At 36.6% G+C, this 26,214-nt stretch overlaps 1 protein-coding gene across 1 annotated transcript in view; it reads right to left on the bottom strand.

Moving 5' to 3' along the window:
- IARS2 (isoleucyl-tRNA synthetase 2, mitochondrial) overlaps positions 1–26,214 on the bottom strand; it is a 64,045-nt gene that overhangs the window by 16,767 nt on the left and 21,064 nt on the right. Inside the window, exons 5-14 of the mRNA XM_049634572.1 lie at positions 26,096–26,145; positions 25,905–26,014; positions 25,496–25,586; positions 24,792–24,907; positions 20,687–20,856; positions 16,937–17,027; positions 15,524–15,675; positions 13,275–13,435; positions 3,612–3,714; positions 2,676–2,769 (exon numbers count right to left, since the gene is read on the bottom strand). Of these exons, the coding sequence (XP_049490529.1) occupies positions 2,676–2,769; positions 3,612–3,714; positions 13,275–13,435; positions 15,524–15,675; positions 16,937–17,027; positions 20,687–20,856; positions 24,792–24,907; positions 25,496–25,586; positions 25,905–26,014; positions 26,096–26,145 (1,138 nt within the window). The remainder of the gene's footprint in view (positions 1–2,675; positions 2,770–3,611; positions 3,715–13,274; positions 13,436–15,523; positions 15,676–16,936; positions 17,028–20,686; positions 20,857–24,791; positions 24,908–25,495; positions 25,587–25,904; positions 26,015–26,095; positions 26,146–26,214) is intronic.

Here is a 26,214-nt window from a genome sequence, read left to right as displayed (position 1 = left end):
ACATTCTCACTTTAAGAAATCTGTAAAACACTGGGAAGTTAAAACAAAATAAAATCACCTATATCCCACCCCCTAGAGATAACCATTTCATTACAGCGCATCTCTTTCCAGTCTTTTGTCTGTGCTCAACATTTCCATGAGTTGTTAGCAAATCACGAAATGGGGAAATGGAGGCACAGTGTATGGGATCTCTGTAATTTCTGCTAAAACTGTTCTAAAAAATAGAATTTACTTAAAATTTTTGAAAACATTATTTTTAAATCACTGCAAAAATTAATGCCTTCGGTAAATGTTTAAAGAATGTTTTAGAAATGATTCACTTAAAAACGCCATTCCCTTTCAGAAAGCGTTCGAGTTTCAGTTTAAGTACTATTGACCTTAAACTGACAATCAAAGAGGTACCTGACCTGGTGTTCAAATTCTTAAGCCAAATCTTTCACTGTTGTAAAACGTGTCAACGAAAAGTAAAACCAGTCATGTATGCCATAATCACCAAATTCATCTTGTTGAACATCAACAGGTACTGATGAAGACTAAGTAGCTCAATTAAACTCAAAAGTAAGTTGATTTTAGTTTGCAGTAACGTACTCTGAGGGAAATACGCAGACGTTGAATCATTTATTAGAATTAATGTAAGCATTTGAGAATGGAAAGTAAAATACCCTTCTCGAAAAAGACTTCTCCCTCTTGTTCTTTCTCTCTTTTAAGGAAAGTTTGTTTTATGGATTTTCAAACCGTGAATTCACTATTATCTTGGCTCTTTCCCACTTCATTCTTTCTCCCTGTCTTTTGAAAATTTTCTTATCAAAAAAGAATAAAAGCTCAGAGGTAAATAGGATAAAATATAAGCCAATTAATCTAATTCTTTGACTAACCTCACACCATGTTTGACTGATTTAGAGGAAGAGGAGGAGGAATATGACAGCTCAGTGAAAAAGGAGAAATTACAGTCTAAAATTAGTCTTGTGCATTTATCTGTGAAGGTAGCTTATTTAAGTTCTGGCGGCCTCTATGCAGGCAACATACAAGTTTAAATGACAAATCAGTTCTCTTTCTTCGAATTAATTATCTAAATATGACACCTACTGCTTAGGTGTAATTCTACCACTAACTTCATTTAATAAACTATTTCTTTCCCAAGTATTTAGTTAAAAACATCATCAACTAGAAGGAACGTGACTATACTTTTACCAGCACCACTGGCAGCAGCACAGACGGGTTTTAATGAGCTTTCATGCAGTTTCACAGGGTCTCTAAGTAGAACACGACCTTGCTGTGTGGAGTAACGTGAAACCACTTCTGAAATTAAACTGCAACAACGCTCGAAGCAGCCATTCGTACCAAGGCCAAAAAAGTTAATGAACTTTGAAATATATCATATAAACGATTTTGCACATGGCACACTTTTGCTGAAATTCACGATGCTGCCCCAATGTGGTAGGAGATACGGAACTCTTCTTCCTATTTATAACACTACTTCTACCTACCTCATGTAGTGGTCCTTGCCTATATTTTCAGTATAATTGAGGGAAACAAAGTAATTGAACTTGCAGTATTTTCCCTTAGGTGTGGTGGGAGAAACTTACGAAATAGTAATTCTGAAAATTATTAAAAACTGTAAAAGATTTTATTAATATGTAATTTATACTAGTCATTATGAATTACTATTTGTATTTTAGCTGTAATATAGAGGAAACATGAATTTACATGGATTAATTTCCTAGGCTACTAGAAGGGGACAAATGATCCTATTTACCTACCAGGAATCAGATATATGTCCTCTCAATAGTGAGGCCCAGTACCAAAAGGATATGTCAAGTCACACTTGGGGACAATCCCTCTCAATCCCGTAATAATGGCCAGCTGCAAAGATAAGTTACTTTCCCACATTCTCTCGCTCCAGAAAGCAAGATCTCTTGGGCCCAGGGTGGCGCTTAGCAGCAATGTGAAGAAGCATCCGATTCATCCTCGTTCCTGTCTTTAACCTCACGGAGATGATGGGCTTTGCTCTTTGTTTTCCCTCTGGTGTTCGCCTGGTGTGCTTAAGGATATCCTCTTAAGCAGCTACACACAACCTCCAATGTGTGCCTTCTCCTACTTCTCCCTGCTACTGCCCACCAGGTCTCTCCCTTCTCACAGTGTGCCCTGTGAGTGAGTGTAACATTAGTCAGCTGCCTGTGTGGAGGGGGGAAGAGCTGTGAAATGACAAGGTCATATAAGAAAAATAAGAACCAGAGATCAGGGTACCTGATTTCTGGTCTGAGACTAACTAAGCTATGTAACCATCACCTAATTTGGCTCTAATCTAATCTCATTTCCTCTTCTGAAAAATGATGGGAGTCAGACTGTTTCAATGACTTCTAAATGTTACAGAGCTAATGCCTTGGGTTGCTAAGTGTGTCAAGAAGAGCTGGTTGAGAGGAGGAAGAAATGTCCGTTTTTATCTACCTTGTGTATTGTGGGTCTATATAAAATTTCATTTGGAAAAACAAACAAATTTAGACATCATTGGATTAAATGATCTCCAAGAGCCTTTCCAGATCTAAAATCGTATCATGGCAGGAGATTTTCTCCCAAATAAAAAAAAATACTCCCAGATTATAGATTTCTTCTGAGTAACTTTTATGTATTTTCAAAACTGCTTGACTGGTATATAATCTATTGTTTAAAATTACCTGGAAGAACACAAGACCATGAAGTTCCACTATCGAACCAGATGTCCAAGATATCCTGACCAGGCACATACTCCAAGGCACCAGGACCACCGACCTAGTAAGATAACGTGAAAACATTTTAATTATGCAAAGATAACAATGTACACAATAAAAAAGCAAAAAGAAAAAGTCTTAAGAAAATAAAAGGATGGGGAGCCAGGGTGGCTCAGTTAGTTAAGTACCCAACTCTTGATTTTGGCTCAGGTCACGATCTCACGGTTCATGAGACTAAGCCCCGCTTTGGGCTTTACGCGGACACAGCAAGGAGCCTACTTGGAATTCTCTCTCCCACTCTCTCTGCCCCTCCCCCACTCTCTCTCAAAATAAATAAACTTAAAAAAAAATAAGAGAATCAAATGCTTACAACCATTAAATTCACATTTTAAAATGAAATTTCAAACATTTCTAAGTACTTTGCAATTTAGTACAACTGCCTCATTTGTATGTGAAAGTGATTGTGGCCACTTGATTCTACACTTACTAACATAAAGTGTTTTCACTTCCTGAAATGATCTCCTAACTTGGATTCTGTTCATGTGTGATGGAATCAGTCAACTCCAGTGCAGATCCGACAAAACCCTGATGTACCAAGTTAGGCACTGCTCTCTCATGGTCAACACCTACATCTGCTTAGTCAACTAAACCCGCTAAAAATCAATCTTGGCCCTCAATAAGTAAACAAATAACCCTCATACTCCACTGCTATATTAAACACCAAGCTTCTATGGCTAGGCAAAAACGTCTACTCTCAAACTGCACTGGCTCCTGATTTATAGTGAAATGAACTCCTCAACTTTACACGATGACATAAATACTTTTTAACTCTCAAGAATCCCTTGTGTTTTCATGAAGTCATGCAATGCACACGAACGTTGTTAAATACACACAGAAATTTACCTGAGATAAGACTTCCTGAGGAAGAAGCTGCTCAGGGGGATGAGTCCACCAGACATCGCTGCCATGTTGTTCCACTAGTTTAATAATATGCTCTGTGGTTTGGCTGTTTTAGGTGGGAAAAGGCAGAACTGTTCAATTAACTACAGAGAGTAACAGTGAACATTTAAAAAATAAGAAAGAGCTAAAAGAAAAAAAGAAAAACACAGAATAGTTATTTTCCCCTATCCACAGAATATTTTATTCAAAAATATTTATTGAGAACCTCCAGTATCTTAGAGACTGTCCTAGGAACTGGAAATATAGCAGTTGACAAGACAGATAAGATTCCTGCACTAATGGAACTTACACTGTACGATCCGAGATACCTCCCTCAGAATGCCATGTAAACGAAGTAAGATGATGCACAAAAAATGCAGCACAGAGCCTAATATGCAGTAAAAAGCCAGTAAGTGCACATCAAATGAAATTGACCATATCTTTGGGAAGACACACAGTTATAAATTATTTGAAAACTAAACTCGGGAAAATTTATACTACATTTTCTCACAGCAGTAACATACTTCTGATTTATTATCACAGCTTTATTGACGTTACAACTTCCTCTAGTTGCTTTCCATGGGTCAGAGTACATGTAATGGTTAAGAGCATGGACCTTAGAACTAGACAGCTTTGGTTCCATTCCTGGCTCTTCCACTTATTACCTAATGTGACCTTGGGTACAGCACGTAACATTTCTGTATCTGTTTTTAAAATGCAGATAATAATATCATCAAGATGGCTATTAAGGATATTAATTAAGCTTATATATATAAAATGCCTAGAACAATGTCTGGCACATACTAACAAGTATTATATAAGTGTTAGTTATTATTCAAACTGATTTTGTGAAGTCAGGTAAATTTAGAGAGTAATTATGTTAACCAATCACCAAAATACAAATCCGTATTAATATTTACAGATTAAGACACACATACAAAAGCTAACTTTTGAATTATGCTCATTTCCACCACATTCCATTAGTTACTAATTCTTAGTAACTAAGAATTAACTACAGGCCCATGAGAGTCAATGGAAATGGAAAGACTAGTGAACGGGAAAAGCTTTACATTCTTTAAAACTGTTTAATGTTTATTTATTTATTTTTGAAAGAGAGCGAGCGCACAAGTGGGGGAGGGAGGGAAAGAGAGAGAGAGAGAGAGAGACAGAGACAGAGACAGAGACAGAATCCGAAGCAGGCTCCAGGCTCCAGGCTGTCAGCTCACAGCCCAACACGGGACTCAAACGCATGAACTGTGAGATCCTGACCGAAGTCAAAAATCAAGACTTGGACCTTAACCACAGAGCCACCCAGGTGCCCTGAAGTCATGAGGTTTTATATTCCTGACCCGTTCCTCACTCGGGTTGGATCACATAAGGACAGGTTTCAGAATACTGTTTGGGAAATGTCCTTAGGCCAGCATTTCCCAAACCATCTTTGGGGTACACAGAAAACTCCTAAAGTTAACACAGACATACCACGAAATAGTCCACTGTGATCACACAGATTTAGGCAACTCTGATGCTGTGTCCCTCTTTGTAAGTTATGCTGTGAATTAACATATTAAAGATCCTGAGAAGTCCTGAAGCAAATGAACCGATCCCCCTTAATTTAACTCAATGCCCTGAAAAGCTTTACATTCTTAATCTGGATCTGATTCTTATTAATCATGACTATGCAAGGGCAAATCATCTACCTCTTTGGGTCTGAAAATTCACAGATGTGTATGAAAAAATTATTAAATTATTTTAAATTATTAAAAAATTATGAAAGTAAAAATCAAATGGGTATTACAAATTATTTAGATAGGCTCAAAAAATTGAAATTTCAAATACCTAAGTTGGTATGCTAGGAAGGATAGACTGAAAAAGTATAATGTTATCAGCATCTATTTTAAAGAAGTTACAAATAACAAGAATGTTAAAACGGGCACAAGTCCATATTTCTTCTCGTCATACATTTTCGATGGACTTTAACAGTAAAGATAAACTTTTGTGATAGGAGACCATAAAAACTTTGTGCAATACCTAGTTATATGACAATATTTAGTTACATATTACTTTTTTATATAGTTTGCACAGAACATTTTAACAGTTAAGAAAATATGAACATACTATAAAAGAAAACCTAAATAACCTAATGTTATTTTTCTAAAGAAAACCTAAATAACCTAATGTTATTTTTCTAAAGAGATACTAGCAAAGTACATTTACACGTACCCAATTATAGTAGACATGATGTTCATACCAATTCTGAAATTGTCATAAAAAAGAATGATTCTAAACATGAGTATCATTTTGACTCCTTACTTTTACAATGTTATTAGACTAATTTTAGGTAAATGGTAAAATAAAACAGTAAAACCGTTTCAAAATTGTTAGAAATAAATAGGTTAAAAAATAACACAAAACTAAGAGCAAATGGTTCAAGTTTCATATCAACGTAGGAAATACGGTACAGCGTATTAGGATTAATATTAAAATAAAAGCATCTATGTATATACCACACATTGTACTTTTCAAAGCAGTTTACACGCACTTTTTTAAAAAGTTTATTTATTTTTGACACACACACACACACACACACACACACACACACACACAGAGTGTGAGTGGGGGAGGGGCAGAGAGAGAAGGAGACACAGAATCCAAAACAGGCTCCAAGCTCTGAGCTGTCAGCACAGAGCGTGACGTGGGACTCGAACTCCCAAACCGTGATTATGACCTGAGCCAAAGTTGGATGCTCAACCGACTGAGCCACCCAGGCGACCCTAAAGCACTATCTAATTGGATTCACAGAAAAACATATTTAGTAGCTCCTGACAGATAAACCCTGTTCCCTGCCTCGGGGTTCCTTAAGTCATGAGCCTAACTAAGTAACACCGGTAATGCCAGGCCTTAAAACTGTCTCCTAAATCATGGTTCGATTCTGTTTTTACTTCTCCATTCAGCTTCTCTAACTCATCTACAAAGACAACCACTGTACCTGTGAATTCACACTCCTATTCTCTTGCCTTGCGAAGCAAAGGCAACAAAGAGTCTTATTACCCATGTGTAATGAAACCCTCAACTGGAGATGAAGTGAGGGAACAGGGCAGTCCCAGGAGATTAGTGTGCTGACAGAACACACACCAAGTCCAAAGACCGGATTCTACCCATGAATTATTAGATACTGATAGGAATACATCATATTATTTTTCTGAGCTTCAGTGTCTGTGAACACTGGAACAGCTGTCAGAAAGAAGGCCATATGAACCTTACAATTATAGATGACGCATATCCATTTTAGGAGACCAAATTCACCTCTAATGTGACCGACAAGTTCTTTTTTTATATCCCTAAATAGATAATTCAATGAGGTTTTAGAACTATAACTAAAAATACCAAACAATAAAGATTCCCATTTTGGAGCAGACAAGTTATTAAGACAACTGTAAAGTCCCCCCAAGTTTAGTCAACTATCTCTAGTCTAAAATTATAGTTTTAATTGTTATATTTTCTTATAAAGATTAGTAATTCGCTCACATAATCTAACTTTTCAGTGTAAGAAGCATTTTATATACACTTTATTTGCAAACATACTTTTTTAAAAAACTCATAAGCCTCTTGCTTCAGTGAGGAGGAAAGTTTGATTTTGTTTTTCTTTTAGTTTCCCTAATACTTATTAAAAATGAAAAAAAACCACACAATGTCATCTACACTAATGAAAATAATCCAGTAGTAGTCAGTTTTTAAAATCTAATTTCAAAAAAGCTGTCATAAGTAAAACTACACACTTTTAAAAAAATAAACCAATATTTTCCCTCATAACACATGCATATGAATCTGGACCAAAGAATAATTTTTTCAATGTATTCAAAAGAAATATGAAACATTTTATTTTATTTATTTTTTAATGTTTTATTTTTGAGACACACACACACACACACACACACACAATGTGTGTGCAGGGGAGGGGCAGAGAGAGGGAGACACAGAAACCGAGCTGTCAGCACAGAGCCTGACGCGGGGCTCAAACTCACGAGCCATGAGATCATGACCTGAGCGAAGCTGGATGATTAACAGTCTAAGCCACCCAGGTTCCCCAGAAATATGAAACGTTTTAAAAAGGGAGAGAAGAAGCTCTGCCTCAATAATAGGGCAAATCTCACTAGTATTTAGAGCAAGACTTGCTTCCCTACATCATGACATATAAAAATATCATGAACCAAATATACTTTAATAAGCATTATGCTCTGCAACTTAGTTCCATCTTGAGATCTTACAACACTATATTACATGTATTTTTGAAAACAGGAAAAGACGCTACAGACAATTCTGGAGCTCGGGGATAAAAACTGAACAAAATTTATGATAAACAAGAATACAGACGTCAATGACAACACCCTCACAATCCAAACAAATCAAAATTTAAGTGCATGGATTTGGTACCACAAAGTGAGAACTTTCTCTTGATTTGTACTCTGAGTCTCTGAATAATCTTAAAAAACTGTGGCAGAGAGTTTTAAAAACACAATTTTCAATAAAAATAAACCTACACTGGCAATCTACAGACTTGAGGTAACTATCCTAGATTGTAAAATAAAGATAGATTTAACATTAGTTCAAACCAAATCTGGAAGGATAACTTGGAAACAAAACAAAACAAGCGAATGCTACACTAGTGCTTAAAGGTGGTCATTGTCACTAGAATACTGTAGCAAAAACCTAGAACAGTCCAATGTCCTTGGTGGGCTGCACGGATTGGATTTTCATTCAGAGGGAACCAGGCGACCATTAAGAGCTAAGCCAGCATTTTTAATGGCTGTATACTCAGTCTTCCAAAACCAATTTAGATTATTTCTTTCTATCACCATGTTCCTTTATTATCAATATATGAGACACCCTTATATACCTGTCTTCATATAAGAGATGTTCATCTTCTTATTTAAGGATAAATATTTTGGAAGTATAATTTGTTCATAATGAAACTGAAATTATGCTTCAATGAGTTTTTAAAACAATTTTAAACAATATTTGTTTTAAAAACAATAAACATATCTTAGTGATAGTGAATATTCTTCAGGAAAAAATACAAGGAAAAGTCAAAATCTGTCTTTGGAAATTTAAGAATTCTTCCCTTGTGTTAATAATATCCTATACTTAACACAAACACATGGTTAACTTATAACCTAAAGATCAGGATAAATTACTGTTGATAAAAGTGGGTGAAACCACTTATCACTACATAATATATGCTTCCATTTTAATGCTGCATTTCATAAAGCAATAAATCCATCATAAAACTTTGTACTTTATGCAAGGGCCTTATCTAAACACATGTATTACGTGTCCCTCCTTAGGTTTCAACCAGTGAAAATCCACTAGGTTGTATGAGCAACTGAAACACCATCCAATCATTCTGAACTTTGATATCAACTGTGCTGAAGGCTTATTTAGCACATTATCAGAAATTAAGCAGCATTAGGATTACTAAGCAAGGAAGAAACCTGCTGTCATTCCACTGTCTCCTGTGCTTTGTCTTTATTAAAGGAACAATATTAAGGCCTATAAGACAACTTTTCTTCTGCAAGTTACTGGAATAAGAATGAGGTAAGAGGCTAAATGTTTCCAATTTATTTACTAAGTTTATAAATTTATTCTAGAACACAGTGAAATGTGAAGGGGGGGAGATTCTATTTTTAATTTAATCCTACACTTATGTATTATAGGTGACAGGAAACAATTTTGGAGAATTTTTTAATTGAATGATTATAAAATTTTTTCACCAAAAAGATCATTGTTATATGAGCAAGAGGGAGGGAGAGCTAGCACTCAAAGTGAACTGTAAATTCCTTGACTATTTCTAGTAAATTTCTCATAAGTTCCAGAAATCAAGGGCCAAATTTCCTAAATGCATAGATTATTGTATTAATAGTGAATTGATACAATAATCTGAAACAGAATTTAAAAATTTTTTTTAATGTTTATTTATTTTTGAGAGAGAGAGAGAGAGAGAGAGACAGACAGACAGACAGAACACAAGCAGGGGAGGGGGAGAAAGAGGGAGACCCAGAATCTGAAGCAGGCTCCAAGCTCTGAGCTGTCAGCACACAGCCCAACGTGGGGCACGAACCCTCAAACCACGAGATCATGACCTGAGCTGAAGTCGGAAGCTCAATGGACTGAACCACCCAGGCGCCCCTGAAATAAACAAAATTTAACAACTTCTTTTCCTTCCTAGGTAGCAAATGCTTCTAAATGTTACCTTTGTATTATGTTAAAAAGTATTTGTCTTTATTAACTAGGAGTAGATTTCTACCTAAATTATAATGGCATTCTATTACAGATTCAGAAAAATCAATGATGTTAAGGTCAGAAACGCAATTATATCTTGAGCAAATACAAATGTGAATATGAAGTGCAGATGAGAACATTAATTCAAATCAAAGTTAAACATCAGAGTTTCAAATCTACTAGTCTCTAACCTTATTAGCAATGTGAATCAATCAAGATTTTCTTCTGTGAAACAAGTATACTTAAGACTTGAGCTTACAGACTTTGGTCCAAAAAGCAGAAGGAATGTTCTGGTATGCTTACTGGGGTTATCAAGTGTAACAGCAACTCCATGTGGACTGTGTACCAATGTCCAGTGGAGATGCTGTTACTTTTGATGATTACCAACTCACTACAATAGAAAGATCTATCCAAGAAAGACAGAAAATCGTGGTCACTTGATTCTGACTTGATTAAGGAGGAAAAAAGATAAGCCTTCACGCGGTCTTAAAAAAATTACTTACAAGTAAGTAATTAAGAATTAACATCTATCTTCTTACATTAAGTGCAACGTCACACCAAGGAACCAACAGTGGAGGAAGATTAATCTTGGGTCATCACTCAGAAATGGTGTACAGGAAAATGACCTATGAACTGACAGACAATTTGGCTAAGTCTGTCTGTCATTTCTGTAGGCCAATATTCTGTATATCTCTTCTACTTCAAAATCAGAATTCAACTAATATGATGCAAGCAACACAATGGGAGATGCACAGAAAAAAATCTGCAACATAAGCATGTATCGACTGTAAGTAGAAAATAAATTATACCTGATGAAAATCTGCTTGTGTTTTTCTGACAAAGCTCACATTTATTTCACCTGGCTTAGTGACCAATCGACCTATGTACCATTTTATTATCATTATTGTCAAATAAACTAATTTCCTCTTCTTACTAATATACACATATGTCCACCTCCATCACTTCAAGGAAATTCCCTAAAAATCTTGTTCTCTAAACACTAAAAAAAACCCAAAAAACGAGGAACAATGACAACGGCTTATACACATTCCTTAAAAGAAAACTGTACAGTGTGGAATTTTAAATAATACCTGTGTAAACTTATGTCAACTTTAAGGTATTAAGGTATCAGCAGTCTATATCTGACCAAGCTCTCAATTATAAGAACAACATGGGCAACACTATTTAGCCCAAAGAGCCTTAGCTCCAATATGTAATAATACTGACGAAGTCTTACAGTGACCTCCTGGCCTCCAACCTCTAGCTTTTCTTCCTAAAATATACTCTCACTCCTCATGCCTATTTAAGAATTTAAACTGCTTAACCTAGTATTCAAAACTCACTACAATTTGCCCCCACAAACCTCTCTCAGCACTTAATTTTCTAAAACCCCCCTCAATACCGGACAGTCCCATTATGGCTCCTATACATGTGCTATGCTTTCCCTGCTCCACGCCCTCAGCTCCTGCTAATTCCTCCACTTGCAAAATACTTTCCTACCTAATCCTCAAGGCCCTACTCAAATGCCGCATCCTCTGTGAAGAAAGCAAATGAGCTGTTTTATGGCGATATTTGCCCAAGGCAGAACCTGCAGTTCTTCCCTGAGCCATGTTGCCATAAGGTGTCAGATTCCCCATGAAACAGTGACAGAATGTAGATTTCAAATTGAAAAAGAACTTCTACACAAAAAACACTAAGAACTACCTAATATGTGGCTATCGATGATTAAAACACACAAACAAACAAACCCACTTTAATCAACATTCAAAAAAACCCTGAAACACATGCATTCATAAAAGGACCACCTAAAGAAATACTGGTAACATTGACGATGAAAACTAGGAACTTTTTACAAAAATTCTGATGAACCCCAAAGTAGGAACATGCAATTCTACGTCTACAGTCTCTCAAACTCCCCATCATTACTTAGTGGCCTCCATGCCCTCAAAAACCTTACTGGATCTTCAAATGATAAAATGTAAAAATATTTATCAAAATGGGCTCAAACTTTTCACTCATGTTAAAACATAACTTAGTAAAATTTCCATTAACCAGATTAAAACAAATTACTCAGGGGTGCCTGAGTGGCTCAGTCAGCTGAGCATCCAACTCTTGGTTTTGGCTTGGGTCATGATCTCAGTTTGTGAGTTCGAGCCCCACGTCAGGCTCCACGCTGACAGCCCAGAGCCTGCTTGGGATTCTCTGTCTCTCTCTCTCCCTGTCTCTCCCCCACTCGCACTGTCTCCGTCTCTCTCAAAATAAATAGATTTTAAAAAATTACTCAAAAAAAAGGAAAACTTAGGATGTATTCTTAAAAGGAATGATTACTATTTCCCTGTCCACATCTGTTAGTGAAAGCTACACTGAATACCGAAAACCTCCCTAATTTACTAGAAGATAAACTAGCCAGACTGTTCCCTCATGAAAAGCAGGGACAATGTCAGTCTATACACTGCCGCGAGAAGAGTCTAGCGTGTGGATTAGGAAAAAAATCTTTCCACTGTTTAAGTTTTTCTACCCTGCATTGTCGACTATGTCCATGTATTATCTTCTCAAAAGAAAAAAAAGAAAAAACCTTAAAGAAAAGAGAAGAAACAGTTGGGCAGGTAATCATCACTAAAATAAACGTTAATTTCGTGCATTTAACTATGTAACAGTTCCTTAAATTTTAAAGGATCTATAAATCATTGTACAATGTCACTTCTATTGAAACAGTAGCCTGAAGTAGTAAGAGAGGGACGCTGATTCCTAAAGAAAAACTGCATACCTGGATCCCCTCCTGAACGCCGTTCATCTTTGGATTCCTGACACTGGATTCTGGCACAATGCTAGGCACACAGTCAGAAACCATGGATTCCCACAGGAAAACTATCAGAGCCTCTGCTTCTAAGTATCTATACTGAAAAACTGTAGTTGTTAAAATTTCAACCACATGACAGGATCTTTGTGAAATCATATTTTATTCCCCCACCGAAGACTGTTATTTTATAAATATGTGGTTTAACATATATCAGTTCTCAACAGTCCACTAATTTTCTACTTTTGAAGAAAACACAGCTCACTTTAAAATGCGGGGAAAAATTGGGGCACCTGGGTGGCCTGGATGGTTGGGCATGTGACTCTTGATTTCGGCTTGAGTCACAACCTCACGGTTCATGGAACTGAGCCCCACACGGGGCTTTGTGACGACACTGCGGGGCCTGCTTGGGATTCTGTCTCTCCCTCTCTCTCTGCCCCTCCCCGGCTTGTTAGCGCTCTCTCTCTCTCTCTCTCTTTCTCAAAATAAGTAACACTTAAACAAAATGTTTCCATTTAAAAAAAATGCTGAAAGAAATGCAGAAAGAGTTCTACCTGTTGATCAAGAATTCATCTTTTGTCTTGTGATGAAACACAGGGATTGGAACACCCCAAACTCTTTGCCTTGATATACACCAATACGGCCGTCTGTCCATCGTTTCAACCATGGCATTCAGTGCTGATCCAGGAATAAATTTCACTTTTTTTAACAATTCCTGTAATTGATGCACAAATCACATCCAGAGAGAGTAAGCAGAACAAATTTTCCACAACTTCCACTATTTATTCTCATAGCTCTTTATTTTGGATGTTTATAGTCATTTACATGTCTCCCTCCCCACACCCAAAAAATTAAACTAAAAAACAGATTTCAGAGTAAATGAAGCAAAGTTAAAAGAAGGCCACAAAGGATCTAATAAATAACACTGAGAACAGACTTCACCTTTAGAGGACGGGACAAGAGATTTTCTACTGATTTCCAAACACCCTAGATCAAAACTGGTAATACTAGGGTTAGTAGAAGTATTACACTTAGTTAAACCACAGTTAAAATACATTCAAACATGACTGCAACAATAATTTTTAAGTACTTACTTAAAAAATAAGCTGCTGTTTTAGGCTGATAAACAAGGGCTGCAATATAACCTAATTTCACATACTATGGTTTACAACACAGAAAACACTCTGAAAATCACAGTCACTTTCTATTTATTTGCTCTCTCGCAAGAACTTCCTCTACCTTCAGCCCCCCAAAAAGTTGTTTTGTATTTCATTTCATTTGTCAGTTACCAAAAGATGAGTTATATAAGAAAAATGTTTGGTACTAATCTCAAGAAAGGACAAATATGTCAATTTCATTTTTTAAGAATCGAGCCATTAATTGAGCATTTTTCTGCTTGCAGAGCGATTTAAATATTTTCCTCACTTAACCTCAACTATAAGAAATCCCCTCCCTCAAAACCTACCGGAAGAATGGCAACATATGCGATTCAATTTGATTCATCCTTGGTTTGAAAATGCAAGAAATATGAATACAGACTGGATATTTGATTTTGTTAAGCAATAACTATTACTTTTATAAGATGGTAACAATGGCAGTTCAATTATGCTTAAATAGTCTTTATCTTTCAGGCATACAAACTGAAATCTTTATGAAGACATAAGGCCTGAAATTTGCTTCACAATAATCCAATGGGTGGAGAGTGAAAGGAAGGTGATAGGAGGGGTGCAGACAAAATAACATTGGCCAGAAGGTGATTAATGTTGAATTTGGGTAGGAGAAACATGCAGTACATTATTCTATTACTGCAATGAGAAACTGAAAATTATCTGTGAAGGAATCAAAACCAAAACAAAACAAAACATTAGGCTCCAGCATTCTGCATCAGACTTAGATGTTCTTCAATCAAAAATCTGTGCAGAGCTGAAGTTACAAAACTTAACATTTACAACAAAGGAAAACAGGCTTCACAGGAATGCAAACAATAAAACAGTCCGTACGATAGTTGTCCACTCTATACAAACACAGAAAATGTAAACTGCTTGCCTGGCTTTGGCAAGGGCTTCAAATTGCCAAGTCAACAAATAAACCAACTGATTACAGTTATATGTTAAGATGAAAGCAGTAACGTAAAGTATCTTCATTATCAGCCTGGCTAACAAATATGTATTTGAGCTCTTTCATTCAACAGAATTAAGTTGTTTACAACACACACACACACACACACACACACACACACACACACACAGATACATATACTATGTGGTGAATGAAGGAGCTCAAATATATATTAATATTTAGAATACCTATTTTAAAGTATTTGTTAAGTCAAAGCAACAATTTTTTGAATGGACTGCAATCTCAATCTTAAGGAAGCAAAAGGGTTTTTAAAGAGTTTTACTGAAATGTTTACTATGTGCCAGACACTGGTCTGGAACCCTCATTCACTTACCCCACGAGGTAGGCATTATTATCAACTTTATATAGATGAGGAAACTGAGGTTCTGAGAGGCTAACCACCTCCTGACCTCACATCTGTCCTAACTCTATATTACTTTCCCTATACTGGGCAGGAAATTGGGGCATGTCGCTTAACCTCTTTAAGCCACATGTGTATAATGAAGGAATGGAAATCCAAGATGCTTCTAAATCTAAAACTATAATTTTATGAAACCAAATCACATCACCAAATCATAATAGCAGCAATCCCTTCTATTCCCCAAATCCTACTTCAACCTCCCATGCAATCCTTTCATACTGAAGGAATTAAAACCCAATGCTCACAACAGGATGTCTCGTATACCTTGGCTGTAGCCTTGATATCCGTGATATTTACAAACCACTGCTTGCTGGCACGAATAACCACTGGTTTCTTAGTCCTCCAGTCATAGGGATAGCTGTGTACCAATTTCTCCTCTTTCAACAAATGTTTTGAAGCCTGAAGCATCTTTATAACTTTTAAAAAATCAATAACAATTTACATTAGAATTAAAAAGTACTATGAAAATCCTAATAGCTCTGTAATTCCCAAGGAGAACTAATCTGAACCAGTAGGTACCAGTTGGTAAGAGTAGCTACAGAGGCATAATCTGGGAATCTCTTGGCAAAAAAAAAGCAGGGACTACAAAACCTTAAGTAGACTCTAAATTAAGCCATTCCCATGGCTCTTCATTCCAAAGGAAAGATAAATAGGATATATCTAAAATTCTACATTTGAAACTCATAGCCATAATCTTTCATACCATGAATCTTAAAATGGTCTCCAAAGAATCCAAAAGAAACCAGCTATAGTGGGTTGAATTTATCCCCCCAAATGATATGTTCACATCCTAACCCTTAGTACTTGTGAATGTGACCATATTTGGAAATAGGGTCTTTGCAGATGTAATCAAGTTAAGATGAGGTCACATTGGATTAGAGTAGGCCCTGAATCCAATGACTAGTGTCCTAATAAGAGGGGAGGATAGAGAGACACACAAGAGCAAAGGACTTGTGACAACGGAGGCAAAGATTAGAGTGATACCAAGGAAAGCTAAGGATAACCAGAAACCACCAGAAGCTAGGAAGAAACAAGGAAGGATTCTTCCATAGAGCATTCAGAGGGAGCAAGGCCCTGCCAAACCACTGATTTCAGACTTCTAGCCTCCGGAACTGTGAGAATAAATTTCTGTTGTTTTAAGCTGGTAGATTTATGGTAATTTGTTACAGTAGTTCTAGGAAAGTAATACACCATGTTTAATTAGCCTTAGTCTTAGTGTGGGCGAAGAAAGGTCTTAACAGTACCTGGTCCTTGGGTCTATAACTATAAAAAGTCAAAAAGACAAGTCAAGGCTGGAGGACCCCGAAGATCATAGTACATAAACAGCGCTGCACAGGGGATCAGTGATTTACAAGAGGGTCAGAAAAACAGTAGTGTCTGATACACGGTCAGCACCTAGCCTCAAGCTTGATTTTATTTCTCCACAAAACTAATACAGCCATAGCCATAAAATAACACCACTCCCTGTTGACTGCCCTGCTTTGCTTAAACAGAACAATTTTAAAGCAAAAGATGAACAAGTCCCAACTTCCATTTTAAACCATGCAGTAAAATAAAATACAATTTCAGATTTTTGTTTCTAATGAGAGTGTAAGATGGGAGAAGAGCCAGCAAAGCTTACTGCTGGCTGCTTTTCAGAAAATATCTATTTATCATAATAACACATACAATACTCACCCACATCTGTGCCCTCTTCAAGGACAGCCTTGTTTTCAAGTTCAGGACCTGCAACTTCTGTGAAAACTCCATCTTCATCCACTAAACAATCCTACAAAGGGTTATTTTCAACAACAAAGTACCAAGATGTTTTATCTTATGACAATACCCGGCAAAACAATCTATATAAAACATATCAGTACAGTCTTTCACTGCATTGAAAATCTGGATGCTTCTTAGTTAATAGAAATTTGTGGATTTACACATTTAAACCACAAAAGGCAAATGTCTTTTTTGTTTTTGAGACACAGGGCGTGCACAAGCGCACAAGCACACAAGCAGGGGAGGAGCAGAGGGAGAGCGAGACAGAGAATCTTAAGCAGGCTCCACGCAGCGGAAAAGTCTGACGCAGGGCCTTGATCTCACAACTGTGAGATCATGACCTGAGCCAGGATGAAGAATCAGACGCTTAACAGACTGTACCACTCTGGCACCCCAAAAGGCACAATGTCTTATTAAAACAAATACCTGAAGTTTAATTAAAAAAAAAAAAGTAAAATCCTCAACAAAATATTAGCAAACTGAATCTAATAATACATTTTTAAAAAATCACACACCGTAATCATTTGAGATTTATTCCTGTATGCAAGTGTGGTTCAAGATTCACAAAACAACCAACATGGTGTCACATCAATAAGAGAAAGGATAAAAACCATTATGATCATTTCAACAGATGCAGAAAAAGCATCTGACAAAGTACAACATCCATTCACGATAAAAACCCTCTGTAAAGTAGTAAAGAAAACATACCTTAACATAATAAAGCCTGTGTATGAAAAACTCACAGCCAACAATGTACTCAATGGGGAACAACTGAGAGCTTTTCTCCTAAGGTCAGGAACAAGACAAGGAAGTCCACTCCCACCACTTTTATTCAACATAGTACTGGAAGTCCTAACCATAGCAATTAGACAACATAAAGAAAAGGCATCCAAATTGCTAAGAAAGAAATAAAACTCTCATTATTTGCAGATGACATGATACTATATATATAAAACCTTAAAGACTCCACCCAAAAACTGCTAGAGCTGATACATGAATGCAGTAAAGTCACAGGATACAAAATCAATGTACAGAAATCTGTTGCATTCCTATACACTAATGATGAAGCAGCAGAAAGTGAAATTAAGAAACCAATCCCATTTAAAATTGTACTAAAAATAATAAATTATCTAGGAATAAACTTAACCATAAGTGAAAGACCTGTCCTCTAAAAACTGTAAAACAGTGATGAAAGAAATTCAAGATGATGCCAAGAAATGGAAAGACATGTTCATGGGTTGGAAGAACAAATATTGTTAAAATGTCTATACTCCCCAAAACAATCTACAGATTTAATGCAATCTCTATCAAAATACCAACAGCATTTTTCACAGAAGAACAAAAAATATCAAAATTTGTATGGAACTAGACCTAAGACCTCTAATAGCCAATGCAATCTTAAAAAAGAAAAACAGGGGCGCCTGGGTGGCTTAGTCGGTTAAGCGTCCAACTTTGGCTCAGGTCATGATCTCATGGTTCATGAGTTCAAGCACCACATCGGGCTCTGTGCTGATAGCTCGGAGCCTGGAGCCTGCTTTGGATTCTGTGTCTCCCTCTCTCTGCCCCTCCCTCTCTAATGCTCCCTCTAATGTCTCTGTCTCTCTCCCTCTCTCTTAAAAATAAACATTAGAAAAAATTTTAAAAAGAAAAACAAAACTGGAGGTATCACAATTCCAGATTTCAAGTTATGTTACAAAGTGATAGTAATTGTATGGTACGGGCATAAAAATAGACACATAGATGAATGGAATAGAACAGAAAACCCAGAAGTAAACTGACAATTATATAGTTAATTAATCTTCGACAAAGGAGGAATGAATATACCATGGGAAAAAGTCTCTTCAACGAATTTTTCCAGTTGGACAGTTACATGCAAAATTATGAAACTGGACCACTTTCTTCCACCATACACAAAAACAAACTCAAAATGGATTAAAGACCTAAATGTAAGACCTAAAATCATAAAAATCTTTGAAGAGAACATAGGCAGTAACCTCTCTGACATCGACTGCAGCAACTTTTTTCTAGAGAGGTCTCTTGAGGCAAGGGAAACAAAAGCAAAAATAAACTATGGGGACTACACCAAAATAAAAAGTTTCTTCACAGAGAAGGAAACAACCAAAAAAACTAAATGGCAAAATACTAAATGGGATAAGACACTCGTAAATGACATATCTGATAAAGGGTTAGTATCCAAAATATATGAAGAACTTATAAAACTCAACACCACAAAAATAATCCAATTAAAAATGGGCAGAAGACATGAACAGACATTTCTCCAAAGAAGACATCCAGATGGCCAAAAGACATGAAAAGATGCTCAACATCACTCATCATCAGGGAAATGCAAATCAAAACTACAAAGAGGTATCACTGCACAACTATCAGAATGGCTAAAATCAAAACACAAGAAACAACAAGTGTTGGCAAAGACATGGAGAAAAAGGAACCCTCGTGCATTGTTAGTAGAAATGCAAACCCGTGCAGCCACTGTGGAAACATTATGGAGTTTCCTCAAAATGTTAAAAACAGAACTACCCTATAATCTGGTAATCACACTACTGAGTATTTACCCAAAAACATTAAAAAAAAACACGAATTCAGGAGCGCCTGGGTGGCTCAGTACACACACACACACACACACACACACACACACACACACACACACACAGAATGGAATATTATTCAGCCATAAAGAAGAATGAAATCTTGCCATTTATAACAACACGGATGTATCTAGAGTATAATGCTAAGCAAAATAAGTCAGTCAAAAAAGACAAATACCATATGATCTCACTCATATGTGGAATCTAAGAAACAAACAAAAGGCAAAAAGAGAGAGAGACACCAAGAAACAGACTCTTAACTACTGAGAACAAACTGATGGTTACCAGAGGGGAGGGGGGAGGAGGGGATGGAGGAAATAGGGGTGGGGATTAAAGAGTACACTTTTGATGATGAAAAATAAAATAATTTTTTAAAAAGTTAAATATACTAAAAATACCTTTAACTTGGTCTCTATTAATGTCCAGATCAATTGTAATGTACATATATTGTGCTGACTTTGGGACTCACTTTTAACTAAAGGAAAAAACTCCCTAAGTAACTGACATGTATAACATAAATTTAAAGAGGACTGTTTAAAAACAAACTGCTCTTTCAAACAGAAAGAGAAAAAATTCTCCCCATTTAATACGTATTTTTCAATTCTAATTCTGTGCTGATTTTGTGTTAATTCTCCAAAACCTTTCTCAGTTAGTATGAATTAACGAGGCATTAGGGTACTGAACAAACCCGGGCATTTCACAACTTAATTGTGACAAAAATGATTGCTTATCGGGGCGCCTGGGTGGCGCAGTCGGTTAAGCGTCCGACTTCAGCCAGGTCACGATCTCGCGGTCCGTGAGTTCGAGCCCCGCGTCAGGCTCTGGGCTGATGGCTTGGAGCCTGGAGCCTGTTTCCGATTCTGTGTCTCCCTCTCTCTCTGCCCCTCCCCCATTCATGCTCTGTCTCTCTCTGTCCCAAAAATAAATAAAAAACGTTGAAAAAAAAAAATTAAAAAAAAAAAAAATGATTGCTTATCACCAAAACATAAAGATGTTAATTAGGATTTATCACTTTAATTCTACAAAAGCAACAATTAAAAAGGAAAGAAAAGAGGAAAAGTACCGTGGACAGGTTGTGTTGAGAAGCTACACTGTAATCTTCCATACCATGGGCTGGGGCTGTGTGAACCAACCCTGTTCCTTTTGTCATGGTCACATGATTTGCAGGTAAAAGAGGAGAGGCTTTACCAGGAATTAAAGGATGAGTACAAGTACCATTTTCCAAATCTACACCTGTGGGGAAAAAAAACAATTAAGAATTATCTTACGTAACAATGTTTCTACCTCTTTAAGAGTAGCAAGAGAGTAGCAAGTGAAAAGTGCAGGATCTTCCTGGCACCTGGGTGGCTCAGTTCAATTAAGTGTCCGATTCTTGATTTTTGGCTCAGGATATGATCTCACCATCGTTGAGAATGAGCCCCATGTTGTACTCAGCGTGGAGCACAAAGCCTGCTTGGAATTCTCTCTCCTCTCGCTGCCCCTCCCCTGCTCATTCTCCCTCTCTTTCAAAATAAATAAATAAACTTCAATTAAAAAAAATAAAAGAGGGGTGCCTGCGTGGCTAAGTCAGTTAGGCTTTTGACTTTGGCTCGGGTCATAATCTCACGGTCCATGAGTTCGAGCCCCACATCGGGCTCTATGTTGACGGCTCAGAGTCTGGAGCCTGCTTCAGATTCTGTGTCTCCCTCTCTGTCTGCCCCTCCCCTGCTCATGCTCAATTTCTCCCTCTCTTTCTCTCTCTCAAGAAAAATAAACATTAAAACAAATTAAAAGAAAAAAAAAGAAAAGTGCAGGATCTGGAACAAGACTGGCCTCAAACTTGGCTTCCCTTTTTACTTGCACTGTGACCTTTAGGAACCTATAGTATGTAGAAAATTACAGTTCCCATCTCAGAGGGTTGCCATGAGGATAAATTGAGGTAATACATTTTAAGTATTTGGGGCACTTAGCACAATAACTGCCACACAGTAAATGATTTAAAATATTAGCAATTATTGGGGCACCTGGGTGGCTCAGTCGGTTAAGTGTCCGACTTCGGCTCAGGTCATGATCTCACGGTCCGTGAGTTCGAGCCCCCGCGTCGGGCTCTGTGCTGACAGCTCAGAGCCTGGAGCCTGCTTCAGATTCTGTGTCTCCCTCTCTCTCTGACTCTCCCCCATTCATGCTCTGTCTCTCTCTCAAAAATAAATAAACATTAAAAAAATTAAAAATAAATAAAAATAAAAATAAAATATTAGCAATTATTATAACAGACAACACAAATGAGCCCAAGATTTCTCTAACTTATGTACAGCTATGCACCTTTTGGAATATAAGGACAAAGAAATTAGAACAGATCAATGACCAACAGGTTCTAACACTATCTCTATGGGAATTAACTGTTGTTGCTTTTCATAACGTTACCCTAAAAAGGTAAGAGATGATAAATAATACCTAACAGTCAGTAGGTACCTACCATGTACTGGGTTCAACATAAATTCTTACTTCATCTTCATAATACTACCAAACACCTAATATTATCTGCAATTTATAAATCAGAAAACAAGAAAATGTAGGCAATATGCCTCGTGTTACATGGCTAATAAATGATTGAATCCAACTTCCAAAGCAAGTATGACTCTAACATTCTGTATAACCCCAGCCCTTTTAATAATACATTGATCCACCATCAATTTTTCCACACTATCAGTAATGTTTCTCACTTTTACTGCTTCTTGAGTTAGATTCTATAAATTAATCTTTCATATGCTCTAAAGACAACAGAAATAAATAAGTCTCCAAACTTTAAAAAGATTACCTGGTTCTACTTATGTATTTACCAAGATGTACTAGGTAAGTCTGTTAAGTCTATCTACTCTTCAATAATTAAAGAAATTTCAATGGTCCCCTTACTCCTGAGATCTTCCCCACAAATCATCCTTCATCTTTCTAAACTAAATAATATTAACTTAAAAAAAAAATCTGTCCTCACAGAGCAATGTCTCCACTTTTATGATCCTTCCTTTCTGGCTGTAGAGGAATAAGATGTAACCGATTCAATATCACCAAAAGAATACAAATCTTTTAACTTTAACATTTCATAGATAGAGCCCTGTTGCTGATTTCATTTTGATTATAACAGTATACGAATAAAAAGGCTTGAGAAAAATTAACATTCCCTTATAACTGATGGCAATGAACTCCCTTTTCTGAAAACAAATCACAAGTTCTCCTCACTGTTGGACTTGGATGACTTGGCATTTTATTCCTAGAAAATACTTAAATTACTAGGAAAAACTTGAATACTTCAGGATACATGTTTTCCAAGATAATTCATAATGCCGTCAATGAAGAGAATTGTTAATATTGATTTTTTCACTTTGATTCCCTTCTTTAAGTTAGATTTGCAAGTAAGACAAGTCCCTGTGACCCTACGTTGTACTTGTCAAGCATTTTTAGTATGGAAATGAAAGGTTTAGGGCAAAGTAAACTTCACCCATTAACCTTCCTTTATCTCCGTCCTTAGTGTATCTGCCAGTCAATATTCTCTCTCCCCTCCCAACAAAGATCTTTGATCAATAAGGAACAATTTATATTTTTCTGTAAAGAAAAGCTATCCTACACAAGTTATTACATTTTAGCTGTTCAACATTCCTCCCACTTTAATAAGTTAATAAGCTATCCGTCATCAGTTTATTTGCCGCAGATGAGAAGTGTACCTACTCCTCTAAAATGTGGTGGCTCAAAACGGCAACCCAATAATTCTCTGACATAATAATTTGAAACAATTATCCAATCTAACCTGAGTACCTTCAAACACCTCATGGGAATGCCATTCAGCTTCTGCAACAACATCTAACTTTTCAGTGAAATCTGTACTACCTTCTGTGCTTAAAAAAGGGATAGGAGAGGGTTATGCGGTAAAGAATATGCTGGATCCTCTAACTTACTTACGGCACCAACAAGGACCAAATGGTATTAAATACCAAACATTTTGTAGCTTCTTTCCTGCTTTTGACATAAAACCCTCTTATTTTTGTTAAGACCGCTTCAACTTCTAATTGGCCTGCACCTAAAATGATACATTTAGGTCTGTGGCCATACCACCCTGAACACGCCCAATCTCGTCTAAAATGATGCATTTAGAGGGCTTCTTTATTTGACTAGGCAATCTTTCCATTTCGGGGTATCTCTACTCATCCTACTCATGTGATTTTTCTCTTTAAGTAAGAAATTCAAGAAACGCAAAGATGTATCATCCCTAAAGATAAAAGGTAATTTTAAACTTCCCTAGATTTTGGGGTGCCCTGGGTGGCTCAGTTGATTAAGTGTCCAACTTCGGCTCAGGTCAGGATCTCACAGTTCGTGAGTTCAAGCCCTGCATTGGGCTCTGAGCTTTCAGGAGCCTGCTTTGGATTCTGTGTCTCCCTTTTTCTCTGTGCCTCCCCTGCTCACGCTCTGTCTGTCTCTCTCTCTCTCTCTCAAAAATAAACAAACATTAAAATAAATTAAAATAAATAAATGGACTTCCCTAGATTTTAGTAATTATATTTCAAAATCAATCAATACTTCAGAAGTTACAAATTACAGCTTACTAAGGATTCTTTTGACAGAAGAACAATCTCAGGAATAATTTTCTGAATTTATTAAATTTCCTCATTAAAATCATATACCAAAAAACAAACATATTTAATTCCTTCCCCGTGTCTCTGATTAAATCAGATAACAAGAATTTTTGGTGACTCAATTTTGAGTAAAATTTTATTTTTTTGTTTTTAATTTTTAAGAAATTTTTATTGTAAGTAGGCTCCATGCCCAATGTGGGGCTTGAACTCATGACCCTGAGATCAAGAGTCACATGCTCTACTGACTGAGCCAGGAGGCATCCTTTGAATAAAATTTTAAAAGGATACTTGTACATTCAACATTGTACAAAGGACATTTATCTAATTTTTCTTTAGGTATTTGCCAGATATACTGTTAGTGTTTTTGTTAATGTTCATATTTTCTAGACTCTTATCACATTTAATATATATTTTCCTTCAGTGTAATCAAGGTGAAATATATTCTACAAAAACAGAGGCCATATCTGTTTCAATTTAAAATGAGAAATGTTCAGCCAAATACTAAACTCAAATCAAATGGATACTCTGATGACTGTGATGGTCAGAGTATCTATAAATCTTCACCTGAAAATGTTGAAATAACTTCAAGTGTTGTTTCCAAAACAGAAGCAATGGATGTTACTTTATCTGCAGCAAGTATGTACAGGTCCCCAGATTTGGAACATTTCACAACAGCATACCTAAAATAAAATTTTAGGAGAAAATTACTAATAATGAAAAAGAAAAGCCACAGGTATTTTAAATGTTTTACATCATTTTAAGAAAACTAACTTCAAAATTAAAAAAAAGCACTACTTTCAAAGAACTTCATCCCTTACATTTGTTTTCCAAAAAAGCTGCACGTGAGGTCTTAAATGGAATCATCTAAAGCTTAATAAAACCTATATGAACAGGGGCGCCTGGGTGGCTTGGTCGGTTAAGCGTCCGACTTCGGCTCAGGTCATGATCTCACGGTCCGTGAGTTCGAGCCCCGCGTCGGGCTCTGTGCTGACAGCTCAGAGCCTGGAGCCTGCTTCCGATTCTGTGTCTCCCTCTCTCTCTGCCCCTCCCCCGTTCATGCTCTGTCTCTCTCTGTCCCAAAAAAAATAAATAAAAAAAAATGTTGAAAAAAAAAATAAAAAAAAAAAAAACAAACCTATATGAACATAATAACTATGTTATAATTCACCGAATTTTAAGAGAACAATGATAAAATAAATCCAAAATAATGCTAATGATGAAAGTGCTCCTATTTGTGGATAGAATAAAAAATATAGAAATAAACTTACTTTGAGTCTGGCATATAACAAACAGCTTGATTGGCAGGAATTGTCCAAGGCTGGGTAGTCCAGACTAAAAAACTAACAGGAGATGAACCATCTGTGAAAACAAAATTTTAATTTTTTTTTTTAATGTTTATTCATTTTTGAGAGAGACAGAACATGAGCGGGGAAGGGGCAGACAGATAGGGAGACACAGAATCCAAAGCAGGCTCCAGGCTCTGAACTGTCAGCACAGAGCCTGACGCGGGGCTCTGACGCTTGAACTCACAAACTGTGAGATCATGACCCGAGCTGAAGTTGGACGCTCTACCGACTGAGCCACCCAGGCACCCCTGTGAAAATAAAATTTTAAATATGCTACCAAATGTTACAATTCTGTAACTTGAATAAATTTCAAGCAATGAATAAATCTTACCTATGAGAGATACCAACTTGGGAGAAGGTTTCAAGAGAGGGAATTTTACATATATTGAGCGACTGACATGTTCAGGATTATACTCAAGTTCTGCTTCAGCCAATGCAGTCCTAAGGTTTAAGAATATTACATATAAATATTTGAAGGCCTCACAAAATTCTCCACTTTCACTACCAAAAACACATACATACCTTGATGAAGGAGACCAAAACACAGGTTTGTAAGATCGATAAATCAAGCCCTATGAAAGACAAATACATATGAAAGCTGGAATTTTGTAACACATCATTTAACATACTCAAAGAAAAAA

Source organism: Panthera uncia, chromosome F1 (genome assembly GCF_023721935.1).
Source record: "Panthera uncia isolate 11264 chromosome F1, Puncia_PCG_1.0, whole genome shotgun sequence".
In the NCBI taxonomy this organism is placed as follows: Eukaryota; Metazoa; Chordata; class Mammalia; order Carnivora; family Felidae; genus Panthera; species Panthera uncia.
The sequence above is the reverse complement of the archived record's forward strand: the minus strand, read 5'-3'. Positions and strand labels throughout refer to the sequence as shown.